This window comes from Muntiacus reevesi, chromosome 5 (assembly GCF_963930625.1).
Source record: "Muntiacus reevesi chromosome 5, mMunRee1.1, whole genome shotgun sequence".
Lineage (NCBI taxonomy): Eukaryota > Metazoa > Chordata > Mammalia > Artiodactyla > Cervidae > Muntiacus > Muntiacus reevesi.
In genome coordinates this window covers 39,693,631-39,711,415 of record NC_089253.1, presented here as the reverse complement: position 1 = coordinate 39,711,415, position 17,785 = coordinate 39,693,631, and the positions used below count along the sequence as shown (strand labels likewise).

Sequence of the window (17,785 nt, the reverse complement as noted above, 5' to 3'; positions counted from 1 at the left end):
GTATATAATTTAAAGTTTGTACTATCTGTCCATCTACCTAGTCTGAATCTCCCAAGATTTTAACTCCTAAACAACAATAAGATGCCTCTCCAAGACCTCCTAACCAGGCCTCAACTCCTGTCTCCATTTGTCGCTCCCCTGTCTGCAACGATGACCTTCAACTTCTCCAACCACATCAGATTCCACCTGAGTCCCACGCAAACGGTTGTTACTTTCCATCCCACCAACAGCCCACGCTGCTTTTTCCGGCCTTTCCTCTCAACATCCCTCCGCCCCCAGGTTCCTGGGCTATCAAGCACGCGATCGGTGCTCTCCCTGTTCGGGCACGTGCTCACCGCGCCCGAGCCCCCGGCGCTCCGAGCGCTCTGGCCGCGCGCCCCCGCCGTTTGCTGCGCGCCCGCGTGCCGGCTCCGCGCCCCTCTGCCCTCCCTGCGCGCCGCCGACCGGGCCAGCGCCGTCTGGGAGCTAGCGCGGCGAGTCGCCCCCTGCGAGGCCCGGGGACCGGCGGGGCGGCAGCAAACGGGATGGGCCTGAGCCCCGCCGACCGGGGTGAGGGCGGGAGCCGCCTCCCTAGGCCCGCACGATCCCGCGTCAGGCCCGCCTTGAGAACCGCGAGTACTGGGCCGAATGGCACCCAGCCCGCTCCTGGACTTCCAGCCGGGCCCTGGCAGGCCGCCGCGGGCGTGGGGCTTCTCCCCACCGAGCCGCCACGCCCGGGCTGGAGCCTTCCGGGGTCCTTCTCCAGGTCCCAGCAGGCCCTCGGACCTCCAGAAAGGTCACCGTGGTTTCCTTCAACTCTCCTCGTAGATATTTGTTAATTGTTAGAGATGCCTGTTAACCGAAATAAGTGAATAGTTAGGAATGGTCGTTGGCTATTAATTTAATCAAAGCCGGCCAGGCATCCAGCGACCCTCGCGAGTATTTACCGAGTAAACAGACGCGGCTGCTGCCAGGCAGGGAGAGTTCAGAACCGCTCCAGCCCCACAGAAGCTTCTGCCATTGGGTTTAATCCCAAGGCTTCTGCCATCTGGGTTAGAGGCAACAGTTCCCCGATTCCGTACCCAGAAATTCCAAAATCTCTCTTTCCCGGAGGAGGAACCCTTTTCAGGATGACCCCACAGCCCCCTTTATCCCAACATTTATTGAGGGCTAAGATGCTTACTCCTTGGAAGGAAAGTTTTGACCAACCTAGACAGCATATTAAAAAGTAGAGACATTACTTTGCCAACAAAGGTCCGTTTGGTCAAGGCTATGGTTTTTCCAGTGGTCATGTATGGATGTGAGAGTTGGACTGTGAAGAAAGCTGAATGCCGAAAAACTGATACTTTTGAACTGTGGTGTTGGAGAAGACTCTCTGAGAGTCCCTTGAACTGCAAGGAGATCCAACCAATCCATCCTAAAGGAGATCAGTCCTGGGTGTTCATTGGAAGGACTGATGCTGAAGCTGAAACTCCAATACTTTGGCCACCTCATGTGAAGAGTTGACTCACTGGAAAAGACCCTGATGCTGGGAGGGATTGGGGGCAGGACGAGAAGGGGACGACAGAGGATGAGATGGCTGGATGGCAGCACCGACTCGATGGACATGAGTTGGAGTAAACTCCGGGAGTTGGTGATGGACAGGGGGGCCTGGAGTGCTGCGATTCATGGGGTCGCAAAGAGTCGGACATGACTGAGCGACTGAACTGAATGGACTGAACTAGGAGCCGGGCTCAGTGCTAGACTGGAGCTCCCACCTTCCCACCGCTGTCAAGACCTGGCTCCAGCCCTCCTTTCATGGGTTACACCCCCCATAGGAGGCAGTTGTGGTTTAAATATTCAGTAACATGGTTTCTTTTTTTCCTTTGCATTAGAAGGATCTGTGGGATCTCAGGCGTTGGACCAGTTTTTGCCCAAGCAGCTGCAGCAAACCACAATAGAACAGGGCAGAAGCAGTGTCCAGCAGGGGTAAGATTCTTTCTTTGTGTGGGAGGACTGGGTCTTTAAGGGGTGATTTTGAAGAACTGACTTTGATGACCGTTCTGTAATACAAATCCTTAGCTGGTGTAGGCATGAACCAGGCTGCCAGCAACGAGGCCTGGTGTGCTCCTGGTGATAACAGCGGGAGGGCAGTCCTGGGACCTGCAGACCAGGCCTGGAGGCTGCCTTGTAGTAGTTTCTAGCCACAAGGCCATTCTGCAGACCCCTGAGAATTGAACTGCTTCCCAAGAATGCTTACAATATTGCCAGCTGGTCTCAGTAACTAATGAATGATGCAACCATCTTCCAGTTTCTGCAACTGACTTTCTTGAGAAACATGATATTTGTCTCTGTTTAAGATTCTGAGAGCTGAAAGTTTGGAGAAGAACAATACTGAAAACGGGGAGTATGTCCCATCTCCTCCCCATCACTCCCATACACTGTACCTTTGGAGAAGAGTTAAAATTTGGGGATGTAAGGAAAAAGCCATTTTGGGGGTGGTCATTCCAAACCCAGTGATCAAACCTGGGTCTCCTACATTGCAGGCAGATTCTTTACCATCTGAGACACCAGGGAAGCCAGATGTATACATATGCTTTTCCATTTAACCCTCTTGATAACTGTGAGACCAATATTAGCATCTCTAGTTTATAGACAGTCAAACTGAAGTTGAGACAGACTAGTTTACTAGCTCAAGGTTGCACAGTAAATATGAGAGCCAGGATTCAAACTCAGGTCTTTGTGGCCCCATATAGTTCACTCTACTGTTCTACCCCCAAATTATATCCCTGCCTTTAGTTTCAGTCCTCTCCTGTAACATTTTGCTTTGAGGGACAAAATATACTGATTTCTATCACATTACTGGCAGTTACAGTGTTGTCAACAGGCTTTCTCAGAAATATGGAGCTAATTATTGGAAGAAACAGTCCAACAGTTGAGGGGCCCTTCTTCTGGCCTGGAGGACTGGGAGGGGAAGGAAAGGAGAAGAGGCCTGTTGAATTTCCTTAGAAGTCATTGTGTACTATTTTTAAAACTATGTCTAAATATTTAAAAACATCAAAAAAAGATTATTAGATGGAGGGAAACACCCCTGAAAACTACTCATTGCTGTCATTAGCATTTAAACAATTGTCTGAAAAGCAGAAAACAGCCATTTTTTTTATTAGTTGGAGGCTAATTACTTCACAACATTTCAGTGGGTTTTGTCATACATTGATATGAATCAGCCATAGAGTTACATGTATTCCCCATCCCGATCCCCCCTCCCACCTCCCTCTCCACCCGATTCCTCTGGGTCTTCCCAGTGCACCAGGCCCGAGCACTTGTCTCATGCTTCCCATCTGGGATGGTGATTTGTTTCACGACAAATAATATATATGCTGTTCTTTTGAAACATCCCACCCTCACCTTCTCCCACAGAGTCCAAAAGTCTGTTCTGTACTTCTGTGTCTCTTTTTCTGTTTTGCATATTGGGTTATCATTACCGTCTATCTAAATTCCATATATATGTGTTAGTATGCTGTAATGTTCTTTATCTTTCTGGCTTACTTCACTCTGTATAATGGGCTCCAGTTTCATCCATCTCATTAGAACTGATGCAAATGAATTCTTTTTAATGGCTGAGTAATATTCCATTGTGTATATGTACCACAGCTTCCTTATCCATTCATCTGCTGATGGGCATCTAGGTTGCTTCCATGTCCTGGCTGTTATAAACAGTGCTGCGATGAACATTGGGGTGCATGTGTCTCTTTCAGATCTGGTTTCCTCAGTGTATATGCCCGGAAGTGGGATTGCTGGGTCATATGGCAGTTCTTTTTCTTTTTTTTTCCCCCAATGGGCAACTTTTTATTTTTTCATTTTATTTTATTTTATTTTTAAATTTTCAGTGGGTTTTGTCATACATTGATATGAATCTGCCATAGAGTTACACGTATTCCCCATCCCGGTCCCCCATCCCACCTCCCTCTCCACCCGATTCCTCTGGGTCTTCCCAGCCCACCAGGCCCAAGCACTTGACTCATGCATCCCACCTGGCTGGTGGTCTGTTTCACCATAGATAATATACATGCTGTTCTTTCGAAACATCCCACCCTCACCTTCTCCCACAGAGTTCAAAAGTCTGTTCTGTACTTCTGTGTCTCTTTTTCTGTTTTGCATATAGGGTTATCGTTACCATCTTTCTAAATTCCATATATATGTGTTAGTATACTATAATGGTCTTTATCTTTCTGGCTTACTTCACTCTGTATAATGGGCTCCAGTTTCATCCATCTCATTAGAACTGATTCAAATGAATTCTTTTTAACGGCTGAGTAATATTCCATGGTGTATATGTACCACAGCTTCCTTATCCATTCATCTGCTGATGGGCATCTAGGTTGCTTCCATGTCCTGGCTATTATAAACAGTGCTGCAATGAACATTGGGGTGCACGTGTCTCTTTCAGATCTGGATTCCTCAGTGTGTATGCCCAGAAGTGGTATTGCTGGGTCATATGGCAGTTCTATTTCCAGTTTTTTAAGAAATCTCCACACTGTTTTCCATATTGGCTGTACTAGTTTGCATTCCCACCAACAGTGTAAGAGGGTTCCCTTTTCTCCACACCCTCTCCAGCATTTATTGCTTGTAGACTTTTGGATAGCAGCCATCCTGACTGGCGTGTAATGGTACCTCATTGTGGTTTTGATTTGCATTTCTCTGATAATGAGTGATGTTGAGCATCTTTTCATGTGTTTGTTAGCCATCTGTATGTCTTCTTTGGAGAAATGTCTGTTTAGTTCTTTGGCCCATTTTTGATTGGGTCATTTATTTTTCTGGAATTGAGCTTCAGGAGTTGCTTGTATATTTTTGAGATTAATCCTTTGTCTGTTTCTTCATTTGCTATTATTTTCTCCGAATCTGAGGGCTGTCTTTTCACCTTATAGTTTTCTTTGTAGTGCAAAAGCTTTTAAGTTTCATTAGGTCCCATTTGTTTAGTTTTGCTTTTATTTCCAATATTCTGGGAGGTGGGTCATAGAGGATCTTGCTGTGATTTATGTCAGAGAGTGTTTTGCCTATGTTCTCCTCTAGGAGTTTTATAGTTTCTGGTCTTACATTTAGATCTTTAATCCATTTTGAGTTTATTTTTGTGTATGGTGTTAGAAAGTGTTCTAGTTTCATTCTTTTACAAGTGATTGACCAGTTTTCCCAGCACCACTTGTTAAAGAGGTTGTCTTTTTTCCATTGTATATCCTTGCCTCCTTTGTCAAAGATAAGGTGTCCATAGGTTCGTGGATTCATCTCTGGGCTTTCTATTCTGTTCCATTGATCTATATTTCTGTCTTTGTGCCAGTACCATACTGTCTTGATGACTGTGGCTTTGTAGTAGAATCTGAAGTCGGGCAGGTTGATTCCTCCAGTTCCATTCTTCTTTCTCAAGATTACTTTGGCTATTCGAGGCTTTTTGTATTTCCATACAAACTGTGAAATTATTTGTTCTAGTTCTGTGAAAAATACTGTTGGTAGCTTGATAGGGATTGCATTGAACTATAGATTGCTTTGGGTAGAATAGCCATTTTGACAATATTGATTCTTCCAATCCATGAACACGGTATGTTTCTCCATCTGTTTGTGTCCCCTTTGATTTCTTTCATCAATGTCTTATAGTTTTCTAGGTATAGGTCTTTTGTTTCTTTAGGTAGATATACTCCTAAGTATTTTATTCTTTTTGTTGCAATGGTGAATGGTATTGTTTCCTTAATTTCTCTTTCTGTTTTTTCATTGTTAGTATATAGGAATGCAAGGGATTTCTGTGTGTTAATTTTATATCCTGCAACTTTACTATATTCATTCATTTGCTCTAGTAATTTTCTGGAAGAGTCTTTAGGGTTTTCTATGTAGAGGATCATGTCATCTGCAAACAGCGAGAGTTTCACTTCTTCTTTTCCTATCTGGATTCCTTTTACTTCTTTTTCTGCTCTGACTGCTGTGGCCAAAACTTCCAAGACTATGTTGAATAGTAGTGGTGAGAGTGGGCTTGTCTTGTTCCTGATTTCAGGGGAAATGCTTTCAATTTTTCACCATTGAGGGTGATGCTTGCTGTGGGTTTGTCATATATAGCTTTTATTATGTTGAGGTATGTTCCTTCTATTCCTGCTTTCTGGAGAGTTTTAATCATAAATGAGTGTTGAATTTTGTCAAAGGCTTTCTCTGCATCTATTGAGATAATCATATGGTTTTTCTCTTTCAATTTGATAATGTGGTATATTACATTGATTGATTTGCGGATATTAAAGAATCCTTGCATTCCTGGGATAAAGCCCACTTGGTCATGGTGTATGATTTTTTTAATATGTTGTTGGATTCTGTTTGCTAGAATTTTGTTAAGGATTTTTGCATCTATGTTCATCAGTGATATTGGCCTGTAGTTTTCTTTTTTTGTGGCATCTCTGTCTGGTTTTGGAATTAGGGTGATGGTGACCTCATAGAATGAGTTTGGAAGTTTACCTTCATCTGCAATTTTCTGGAAGAGTTTGAGTAAGATAGGTGTTAGCTCTTCTCTAAATTTTTGGTAGAATTCAGCTGTGAAGCCATTAGGTCCTGGGTTTTTATTTGCTGGAAGATTTTTGATTACAGTTTCGATTTTCTTGCTTGTGATGGGTCTGTTAAGATCTTCTATTTCTTCCTGGTTCAGTTTTGGAAAGTTATATTTTTCTAAGAATTTGTCCATTTCATCCAAGTTGTCCATTTTATTGGCATAGAGCTGCTGGTAGTAGTCTCTTCTGATCCTTTGTATTTCAGTGTTGTCCGTTGTGATCTCTCCATTTTCATTTCTAATTTTGTTAATTTGGTTCTTCTCTCTTTGTTTCTTAATGAGTCTTGCTAATGGTTTGTCAATTTTGTTTATTTTTTCAAAAAGCCAGCTTTTAGCTTTGTTGATTTTTGCTATGGTCTCTTTAGTTTCTTTTGCATTTATTTCTGCCCTAATTTTTAAGATTTCTTTCCTTCTGCTAACCCTGGGGTTCTTCATTTCTTCCTTCTCTAATTGCTTTAGGTGTAGAGTTAGGTTATTTATTTGGCTTTTTTCTTGAGAAAACAGCCATTATTTTTGCAGGACAGAATGGCATCACAGAAACAAATTTCATAGGCAAAATGTTTCCTCGAATCTCAAAACTGAAAGATATCTTAAAATCGTAACTCTGAAGTAATACAGAATTTCCAATAGTTGTGAAGTAGTGGTTTTTCTATTAACTATATGTTCACAAAATTCATTTAGGGAGAAGCCCGTAGTCAGCCTGGAGTCCACACCCAACCAGAAGAGAACAGAGCGGAATTCAACCCTGAAGCCTGGGACTGCGGGCAGGTTAACGAAGCAAGCAGCGGAGGTGGGTACTGTGGGAATTCTCAGACCAGGTATATCTTTAATTCCTGGAGACTTCTCTACATTATACTGTATTTTACTTTTTTATATGGTGGAAGGTTGAATTGCACACTGATTAGGAATGTTGCTTTCAGTTCAGTTCAGTTCAGTTGCTCAGTCGTGTCCGACTCTTTGCATCCCCATGGACTGCAGCACACCAGGCCTCCCTGGTCATCACCAACTCTCGGAGTTCACCCAAACTCATGTCCATTGAGTTAGTGATGCCATCCAACCATCTCATCCTCTGTCATCCCCTTCTCCTCCTGCCTTCAATCTTTCTAGGCATCAGGGTCTTTTCAAATGAGTCAGCTCTTCCCATCAGGTGGCCAAAGTATTTCAGTCCTTAAGGACTGATGCTGAAGCTGAAACTGCAATCCTTTGGCCATCTGATACAATCCTTTGGCCATCTGATGCTGGGGACAAGACGCTGATCCTGGGGAAGACTGAGGGCAGGAGGTGAAGGGGGTGACAGAGGATGAATTAGTTGAATGGCGTCACTAATTCAATGGACATGAGTTTGAGCAAACTCAGGGAGATAGTAAAGGACAGGGACGCCTGGAGTGCTGCAGTCCATGAGGTGGCAAAGAGTCAGACATGAATAAGCAATTGAACAACAACAACCCTTATCCAGTGGCAATGTTGCAGGTAGATTAAAATTCTAAAATCCACTCCCTTCAGTGCTGTAACTTTCTGTTTCTTGTACCAAGCTTGTTAATCATCCTTGATGGCCAGCATGTGGCTTTCTCTTGATTTTTTTTTTCTGGCTTAGACTAGCATCAGAATAAATTGTTCTATCTTCCTAATGGCAGTCATTCCAGGAAAATTCAGCAAGGATAGTGATTGCACTGTCCACATGGAAAGGCTGGTTTGGGCCGCCCTCTAGTGGGAACTCAGTTGCTATTGTATTTTCTCTTTCAGGCAGGAGTTTGGTCAGGGGGTAGAAACCTGGTTTTGGTCCTAGCTCTGCCAGCTGACTTGCATAGGACTTTGGCAAAGCACTTCATCTTTCTTGGCCACAATTTCTTCCATGTAGTATCGCTGGGTCAATGGTCTGCAATGTGCCCATAAAAATTCATTCCCTCAAGTGGGCAGGACTTCTGAAATGGCTGAGGATCTCAGAAAATCTCCCCAATAGCAAAAATAAAGCTGGATGAAACTGTCGAATACAATGATTTAAAGACTCTGGGGCTTCCCTGGTGGCCCAGTGGTAAAGAACCCGCCTGCCAATGCAGGAGATGCATGCTCAATTCCTGGTCCAGGAGGATCCTACATGCTACAGAGCAACTAAGCCCATGTGCCAGAAATATTGAGGCTGTGCTCCAGAGCCTGGGAACAGCAACTACTGAAGCCACACTCCCTAGAGCCTGTGCTTAATAACAAGAGAAGCCAACACAATGATAAGCCTGCACACCACAAGGAAGAGTGGTCCCTGCTTCCTGCAACTAGAGAAAAAGCTGTGCAGCAACAAAGACCCAGCACAACCAATAAATAAATAAAAGAAAACTCTGAAATTTGACCAGAAGCATACAGTAATTTGATATATATTAAATCAAGAAAGTCTACTGAATCTTGGAATCTCAGAACAATGGAGATCTGTAGTGTCTTAGGATGCCCTCCATCCCCTGCCTTCCTCAGCTCTGTGGTGGGAAAGTGGGTGGGACATGCCAGGAGGATTGGCAGTGGTCACAGAGGGAAACTTTATTTGAAACAAAATGTGGAAAATTCCATGCCCAGGGATGTTGCTGAAAACAATAGTTACCTCAGTGACAAACACCATGGAAGGCCAAAATTGCAGCTAGCTTGAGGTTGCAGTGTTTGTTGGGACAAGCGATAGATTAACAGACCAGCCAGAAATTTAATACAGAAATGCAGGTACTGAGACAGTTAAAGAGGGCCTAGAAAAGCTGCTGGTCTGGAAGGGGTGCACAGGCTGCACACACATTTGGGAGACACTGGAGGGGCCTGTCCTTCCATTCCTGGAGGAGCATGAGGCCTTGTGAATGCAGAAAGTATTAAATAACAGCTCACAGACTTTTCAACTTTAGAACCTTGAATGAATTCTCCAAACCACACCAAGCTCCATAGAAAAAAAGTGATGCCTTATTGGCCCAAGATGTGTGTCAGCCTCTGACCAGTCACTGGCTTAGCATTAAGCCATGTCGGGCTTAGAAATAGAAGCAAGAAAACAAAACAAAACTGGAGCAGATACACCAGGAGTTGAATACTGTGAGGGAAACAGACATTGAAGAATTAACCCATCTAAACAAACAAACAGCAACAACCACCAGCTCTGGGGGAATCAGAATCAAAACAGTTGAAACATCTTGAAAGACAAGGCGGGGGGGGGGGGGCGGGGAGAGAGAGAGAGAGAGAAAGAGAGAGAGAAATGAAGGTGGAATAAAGTGAAGTCTCAGATAAGTGAAGACTGATAGAAAGTGTTGCTAGAGAACTTGCCTGAAAGGAAGTAGCAAAGAAAGTTCTTCAGGCTGAAAGGAAGTCACACCAGACAGTAACTAATCTACATGAATAAGTACAAAGCACCAGTAAAGGTAACTACATAGGTTATTATTGTAAAAGAATATAAATATATGTTTTAGCTTTTATTCTAACTAATTTTAAAGTCATGGAGCTTATATTGGATCAAGGACTCCAGATGGGAATTTGAATCCACAGTTTCACAGCAGTTTGTGACTCAAACAGTCCAAAAAAGGATCGTCTGACTTGCCAATACAAGATCCAGTTACGGGCCACCTACGAGAGACAAACTATCTATTTATTATTTTGGCTGCATGGCTTACAGGATCTTAGTTCCCTGATCAGGAGTTAAACCTGGGGTCATGGCAGTGAGAGTGCTGAGTCCTAACCAGTGGACCACCAGGGAATTCCCAGGAGGCACTCTTTAGATTCAAGGTCATAAATAGGTTGGATGTAGAAGGATGCAAGCAGAATCACAGCTGGAGTGGTTATACTAACATAAAAAGTATACTTTTAAGAGAAGAAATTTTATTAAGGAGAGGAACAGTTTTGATGATAAAAGGTTAATTCATCAGGAAGATATAACAATTGTAAACACATATACATTTACCAATATAAGCCCCGAATTCATGAAGAAAAGCTGACAGAATTGAAGAGAGAAATAGGCAATTCAGAAATAATAGTTGGGTACTTAGATACTCTACTCTCTGTACTGGGTAGAACAACTGGACAAAAAATCAGTGAGCATATGGAAGATTTGAACAATGATATTAATCAACTTTACCTAACTGACTTTTACAGAATAGTCTACTCAAAAATAGAATACATATTCTTCTTAAGCAGACTTGAATATTCCCAAGATAGATCATATTCTAGGCCATAAAACAAGTCTCAGCAAATTTAAAGGGATTGAAATCATACAAAATATTTCTTTGTTCACATGAAATTAAACTAGAAATCAGTAACAATGAAATTTGGGAAATATGTATTTGGAAATTAAAAACATACTTCTGAATAATCCATGGATGAAATAAAAATATACAAATTAGAAGATATTTTCAGTTGAATAAAAATGAAAGCAGCATATCAAATTTTATGAGATGCAGTTAAAGCAGTGCTTAATATAAGCTATAAATGCCTATATTTAAAAAGAATAGAGATTTCAAATCAAGAATCCAAGTTCTTACCTTGATAAACTGGAAAAAGGAAAACAAGCTAAACTCAAAGCAAGTAGAAAGAAGCCATATGTTGGTTCTCTGAGATGATAAACAAAATGGGCGAAACTTTTGCTACATTCATTCACCAAGAAAAAAAGAGAGAAAACTCAAATTACCAAAATCGACACTGAAAGAGGGAGCTCGTTACCAATCTTGCAGAAAATAAAAGGATAATAGAGGAGTACTATGGACAACTTTATACTACCAAATTAGAAAACATACATGAACAAATTCCTAGAAAGACACAGATTACAAAACTGTATATTATCTAGGGTGAAACAGATCACCAGCCCAGGTTGTATGCATGAGACAAGAGCTCGAGCCTGGGGCACTGGGAAGACCCAGAGGGATCGGGTGGAGAGGGAGGTGGGAGGGGGGGTCGGGATGGGGAACACATGTAAACCCATGGCTGACTCATGTCAATGTATGACAAAAATCACTACAATATTGTAAAGTAATTAGCCTCTAACTAATAAAAATAAATGGAAAAAATAAAAAAACAAAAAGCCCCTAAAAAACTGGCTCAGGAATAACTGGAAAATCTGAACAGACCTACAACAAGTAAATTGAATTTGTAAATGAAAGATCTTTTCACAAGGGAAAACTCAGGCCCAGATGGCTTGACTTGAGAATTCTACTATACCTCTAAAAATAAAAAGTTACCAATCCCTCATAAACTCTGAAAAATAGAGGAGGGAATGCTTCCCAACTCATTCTGAGGTCAGTGTTACCCTGATTCTAAAATCAGGCAAAGAAAAGAATTACAGACTTCATGAATATAGATGTAAAAGTCCTCCACAAAATATTAGCAAACTGAATTTGACAGCATATAAAAAGGATTATACATCATTACTAAGTGAGATTTATCCCAAGAATTAAGAGTTTGGTGTAACAAAACTAGACTCTGCAGATCCCCTTCCTCTTGCAGTGTCTCTCTAGCGCCCTCTATTGACAAAGTTTCCATGGTGCGCAGCGTCAAGGAGAATGAGTACAGGAGCTCCATCACTTGCTGAAGGGCGTGTGTACATGTGATCTGCGCATTTGGAGCTGGTGCTGTTAGCCTCTGTGGCTTTAGTAATGAGGGCGGTAGCAGGAGTGGATGGGCCCTTCAGTCATTTATGTGGAGAGATCTTTTTGCACCCTGCTGCTGCTGCTAAGTCGCTTCAGTCGTGTCTGACTCTGTGCGACCCCATAGATGGCAGCCCACCAGGCTCCCCCATCCCTGGGATTCTCCAGGCAAGAACACTGGAGTGGGTTGCCATTTCCTTCTCCAGTGCATGAAAGTGAAAAGTGAAAGTGAAGTAGCTTAGTCGTGTCCGACTCTTTGCAACCCCATGGACTGCAGCCTACCAGGCCCTTCCGTCCATGGGATTTTCCAGGCAAGAGTACTGGAGTGGGTTGCCATTGCCTTCTGCTTGGGTTTCGGTAACATGATGAAAGGCAGTGTCTTCACACTGAGTTGTAGCTGAATCCCAAACAGGATCTCTGGAGTTCCCTGGGCATGTGAAGTCTCATTTTATTTTATTTTTTTCTGTCATAGGATAAACCAAAACCCAGACCTGGAGACCTGATTGAGATTTTTCGGATTGGCTATGAGCACTGGGCCATCTATGTGGAAGATGATTGTGTGGTTCACCTGGCTTCCCCAAGTAAGAGTGGATACTCTATTGCAGGCATCCCCAACCCCTGAGTCATGGACCAGTTCAGGTCCATGGCCTGTTAGGAACTGGGCAGTACAGTAGGAGGTGAGTGGCGGGCCAGTGAGTGAAGCTTCATCTGTATTTACAGTGGGTCCCCATCGCTCACATTTCCTAATTGCTGCAATGTGATAATAACAGAAATAAAGTGCACAATAAATTTAATATGCTTGAATCATCCCGAAACAATCCTGTCCTGACCCGTGGAAAAATTGTCTTCCACGAAAATAGTCCCTGGTGCCAAAAAGGTTGGGGACCACTGCTCTATTGAAATATTGATACTGAAGTTAGCAACGTAAAAGGGACAGTTAATTGTTGTGTCCCTCAGCTGCTACCTTCAGTTCAGTTCAGTCGCTCAGTCGTGTCCGAGACTTTGTGACCCCATGAACTGCAGCACGCCAGGCCTCCCTGTCCATCACCAACTCCCGGAGTTCACCCAAACCCATGTCCACTGAGTCAGTGATGCCATCCAACCATCTCATCCTCTGTCGTCCCCTTCTCCTCCTGCCCTCAATCTTTCCCAGCATCAGGGTCTTTTCAAATGAGTCAGGTCTTCCCATGAGGTGGCCAAAGTATTGCAGTTTCAGCTTCAGCATCAGTCCTTCCAATGAACACCCAGGACTGATCTCCTTTAGGATGGACTGGTTGGATCTCCTTGCAGTCCAAGGAACTCTCAAGAGTCTTCTCCAACACCACAGTTCAAAAACATCAATTCTTCAGTGCTCAGCTTTCTTTATAGTCCACCTCTCACATCCATACATGACTACTGGAAAAACCATACCATTGACGAGATGGACCTTTGTTGGCAGAGTAATGTCTCTGCTTTTTAATATTTTGTCTAGGTTGGTTATAACTTTCCTTCCAAGGAGTAAGCGTTTTTTAATTTTATGGCTGCAATCACCATCTGCAGTGATTTTGGAGCCCCCCAAAAAAAGTCAGCCACTGTTTCCACTGTTTCCACACCTATTTGCCGTGAAGTGATGGGACCTGATGCCATGATCTTAGTTTTCTGAATGTTGAGCTTTAAGCCAACTTTTTCACTCTCCCCTTTTACTTGCATCAAGAGGGTCTTTAATTCTTCTTCCCTTTCTGCCATAAGGGTGCTGTCATCTGCATATCTGAGGTTATTGATATTTCTCCTGGCAGTCTTGATTCCAGCTTGTGCTTCCTCCAGCCCAGTGTTTCTCATGATGTACTCTGCATATAAGTTAAATAAGCAGGGTGACAATATACAGCCTTGACATATTCCTTTTCCTATTTGGAACCAGTCTGTTGTTCCATGTCCAGTTCTAACTGTTGCTTCCTGACCTACATACAGGTTTCTCAAGAGGCAGGTCAGGTGGTCTGGCATTCCCATCTCTTTCAGAATTTTCCACAGTTTGTTGTGGTCCATGCAGTCAAAGGCTTTGGAGTAGTCAGTCAATAAAGCAGAAATAGATGTTTTTCTGGAACTCTCTTGCTTTTTCGATGATCCAGCAGATGTTGGCAATTTGATCTCTGGTTCCTCTGCCTTTTCTAAAACCAGCCTGAACGTCTGGAAGTTCACGGTTCACGTATTGCTGAAGCCTGGCTTGGAGAATTTTGAGCTGCTACCTTACTTCAACAATAAAATACCAGAAGCATGACTGGATCTTAATTTACTGTGTGATTGAGCTTGATCTCTGCCCATCAAAAACCACTGAGTGTCCAGCCCTAAGACAGATGCAAGTGTGAAGAACATCCCTAAGTTCCCTTTCTTTTAAAATAGAAATATCAGGTGGCTCAGTAGTAAAGAACCCATATGCCAAACAGGAGATGCAGGTTTGATCCCTGGGTCAGGAAGATCCCTCAGAGAAAGAAATAGCACTCCACTCCAGTATTCTTGCCTGAAATATCTCACGGACAGAGGAGCCTAGGGGTTGCAAAGAGTCAGACACAACTTGGTTCAAGATCTTCCTATTTCTGAGGATTCCCTGGGAGGGGTGCAGATGCTTACGCATTCTGATTGCCCACTTGTTTCCTGTTGTCCCCAAATGCTGCTTCCAGCTTCCTGGTCACCTTCGGCAGCTCCACCCTCTCTGGGTCTCCGTGCTTTCCCAACCAATCCTAGGTGGCTTCACCCTCACTGTGGACACTGTTCTCCTTTCATTTCAGCATGAACACAGGGCTGAGATCAAACAGGTGACTAATTAAATTTTAGTTGAGGTTTGCTGGGGGGTGGAAGTGGTGATAGTGGAAGATTACAGAACGGAATGTGAAGCGGCTTAAAACTGGACATCTAGAACGGTTGGTCACATGGTGTCCTCAGGAGATGCGACCTGGGGGAGCTGGAAGACGGAGAGGCATGAGGCTCCACTGTGTAATCTTTGAAGCCTCTGGAATTTTGCCTCCTGTGCAAGTACTGCCAGTTCAAGCTGAGATTACAAAGGGGCACTGATACCAAATGCCTATGGCCACACCTTGATCACACCGACTCGATGGACATGAGTTTGAATGGACTCCGGGAGTTGGTGATGGACAGGGAGGCCTGGCGTGCTGCAGTCCACAGGGTCGTGAAGAGTCGGACACGACTGAGCGACTGAACCGAACTGAACACCGTGGTCATGGCTCTCCTGCCCGTGTCCTGTCCCCTTTGGTTGGCCCAGCTTCTCACCTGGCTGGGACCTTCCCGCAGAGCAGAGTCCCTCTCTCCTGCTTTGCTTCCCCACTCATCCCACTGCCTGTCCCACTTCCTGTCTGCATGCCTACGTGAAAAATGAAAAGTCACTTCACATCGCATTCATCTCCCCTCTCCTTTCCAGTCTCAATCCAGGAAACTTCTTCTGGTATAACCAGAGATGTTATAGGGATAAGGTAACAGTTATGTCCCTATCCTCCCTGTCAGATCTTCCCCTACAAATGAATTCTGCCATCTTTGTTACCAAAAGCTGAATTGCCTACTCCCAGCTTTTGTGAAATCAGCAGATAGACTTCAAATGCTTTGCAAAGGAAACAGGGGACATTTCTTGCTCTCACACAACTTACAGCAGGGGACGTTTCCCATGTTTGCATATCCATATGGTTGTAGCAGGAAAACAGTCCTATATTAAATCGCCACTTACCTGGCCTTAAGTGGGTTCCTGACCCTCTCTGAGGCTCTCCTCTAAGGACTGGATGTGATAATACAGCAGCTTCAAATGTTTCTTTTTTCAAAGGTGTGGAACCCTGGTTTTAAATAAGCCCTCAAGGAGAATCCTAATACTTGAGTGGAGAGAAAGGGAGAATGGCTTTGGGTGGAAGCTAGTTGGAATGGGTCCCATCTAGAGTGCTGTCTGCGTGGCCTCTTGGCTTCACCTGCACCCCTGCAGGGGTGGCAGGGGGAGGCCTGTCGCGAAGCCATGATCCTTCCTCCAGGAGCCGATGACTCTTAGATGTAAGGGTGCTTGTCACCCTGGGTTCTGGTTAGGAAAGCAAGATTCCAGTCCTAGGACTTGGTCGGGTCAGTACACAGAATGGGATCTGGGACCACACCGTGAGGTGCTTCCAGAGCTTGGTGAGAAGGAGATTGCTGTGAGGGTTGAAAGTGGGGAGTGCAGAAAACAGGGCAGAAGGTTTCTTGGGGAGGCCGGCCCTTTGCATTTCACTTAGCCCAACTCCCCATTCTCTGTTGTGGCTTTTAGAGACAGTGAAACTGGGGCCCTAAGAGAAGCCATTCACCCAGCCCCTGGAGCGAGCTGATGGCTCTGTACCGTGGCCCCTTGCGGCTCCCAACTTTGGCTTGTCTTTGGCCGCCAGGTGAGGAGTTTGAGGCTGGCAGCATCACTTCTGTCTTCAGCAACCGGGCGGTGGTGAAATACAGTCGTCTGGAGGACGTGCTGCACGGCTGCTCCTGGAAGGTCAACAACAAGCTGGATGGGACGTATCTGCCCCTGCCGGTGGACAGGATCATCCAGCGGACAAAAAAGATGATCAACAGGATCGTGCAGTACAGTCTGATCGAGGGGAACTGCGAGCACTTTGTCAACGACCTGAGATACGGTGTGCCCAGGAGCCAGCAGGTGTGGCATTCCACTCTCGGGAGAACTTGCTCTAGTGCTCAGGCTCGGTGGGCCCTGGCATGAGGGGTCTCCCTTCTTTGCATGTGGAAAGAAGCAAGGGGGTGATAGGAGGTCCTCCCAAGGAGCCTGGGCCGGGCATTCAGGAGACCTAAGCCCAGGTCTGTGTGAAACTGATCCCTGTGTGACCGTGTCCAAGGGAGCTCCCCCCCCCACCTCTCGGGCTCCCTTTATGTAGAATAAGGGACTCAGTGGCTGTGCCCTTCTGGGTGTCGCGCTACAGGCAGACCCTGGGCTGAATGGCTCTGGGGGAGCAAGAGAACTAGGAGCCCAGGTTGCCTCCTGGAGGAAAGGGCTCCCCCCTGCCTCCGATGTCCATCTCGGGCAATCCTGGCTTGTCCAGGTCTCTCGTGGCTGTAGCATCTTTGGGAATATATGGTGGCTTCCTCCTAGGCAGGCCAGTTCCTGAAGGGAGTGGTGAGGGAGGGGTGGGCCTCACCGAGGGTCCTGTGAGCTGGTCTCCTTTGCAGGTGGAGCACGTGCTGATGCAGGGAGCCAAGGCGGCAGGGGCGGTGCTGTCAGCCGTGGTGGACAGCATAAGACCCAAATCAGTGACAGCCTGAAGGTGCTGAAAACCCCAGGCAGAAGAAGAGCGGCCGAGCTGGCAAAGAGAACCCGGGCCTCCTTCCCTCCCCTGCCTTCCTTTCTCCATGGCCCCTTGTAAGAAAATTGTGAGCTTCTGGAAGAATCTAGATTGTACCCAATTGCCCCTCCAGAAATACATCCAATATATGTGCTCATAGGCCCCTGGACACTCAGGGTGGGAAGAACCTAATATTTGTTATGCATCTATTAGGCACCAGGCACTGTGCTAGGCATTTCATATACTTCATCTTAACTTTTTTTTTTTTTTTTTTTTGTAGGAAAGGGGACTTACTTCTTAGGCTGAACCTAGTCTGTGATGCTTTTTAACATCCTGGAAGATCTGCTGAATGTTCCCAGGAGCAAAGAACTCTTTTCAGA

General features: G+C 44.8%; 1 protein-coding gene across 1 annotated transcript; it reads left to right on the top strand.

The window, feature by feature from the left end:
- Window positions 1-524: 524 nt before the first annotated feature.
- On the top strand, window positions 525-17,385 carry PLAAT5 (phospholipase A and acyltransferase 5). Its single transcript, XM_065936563.1, is given in 8 exon segments — window positions 525-663; window positions 666-716; window positions 719-775; window positions 1,854-1,947; window positions 7,217-7,325; window positions 12,593-12,701; window positions 16,503-16,765; window positions 17,293-17,385. Coding segments are annotated over 8 exon segments (915 nt in total).
- Window positions 17,386-17,785: the final 400 nt, after the last annotated feature.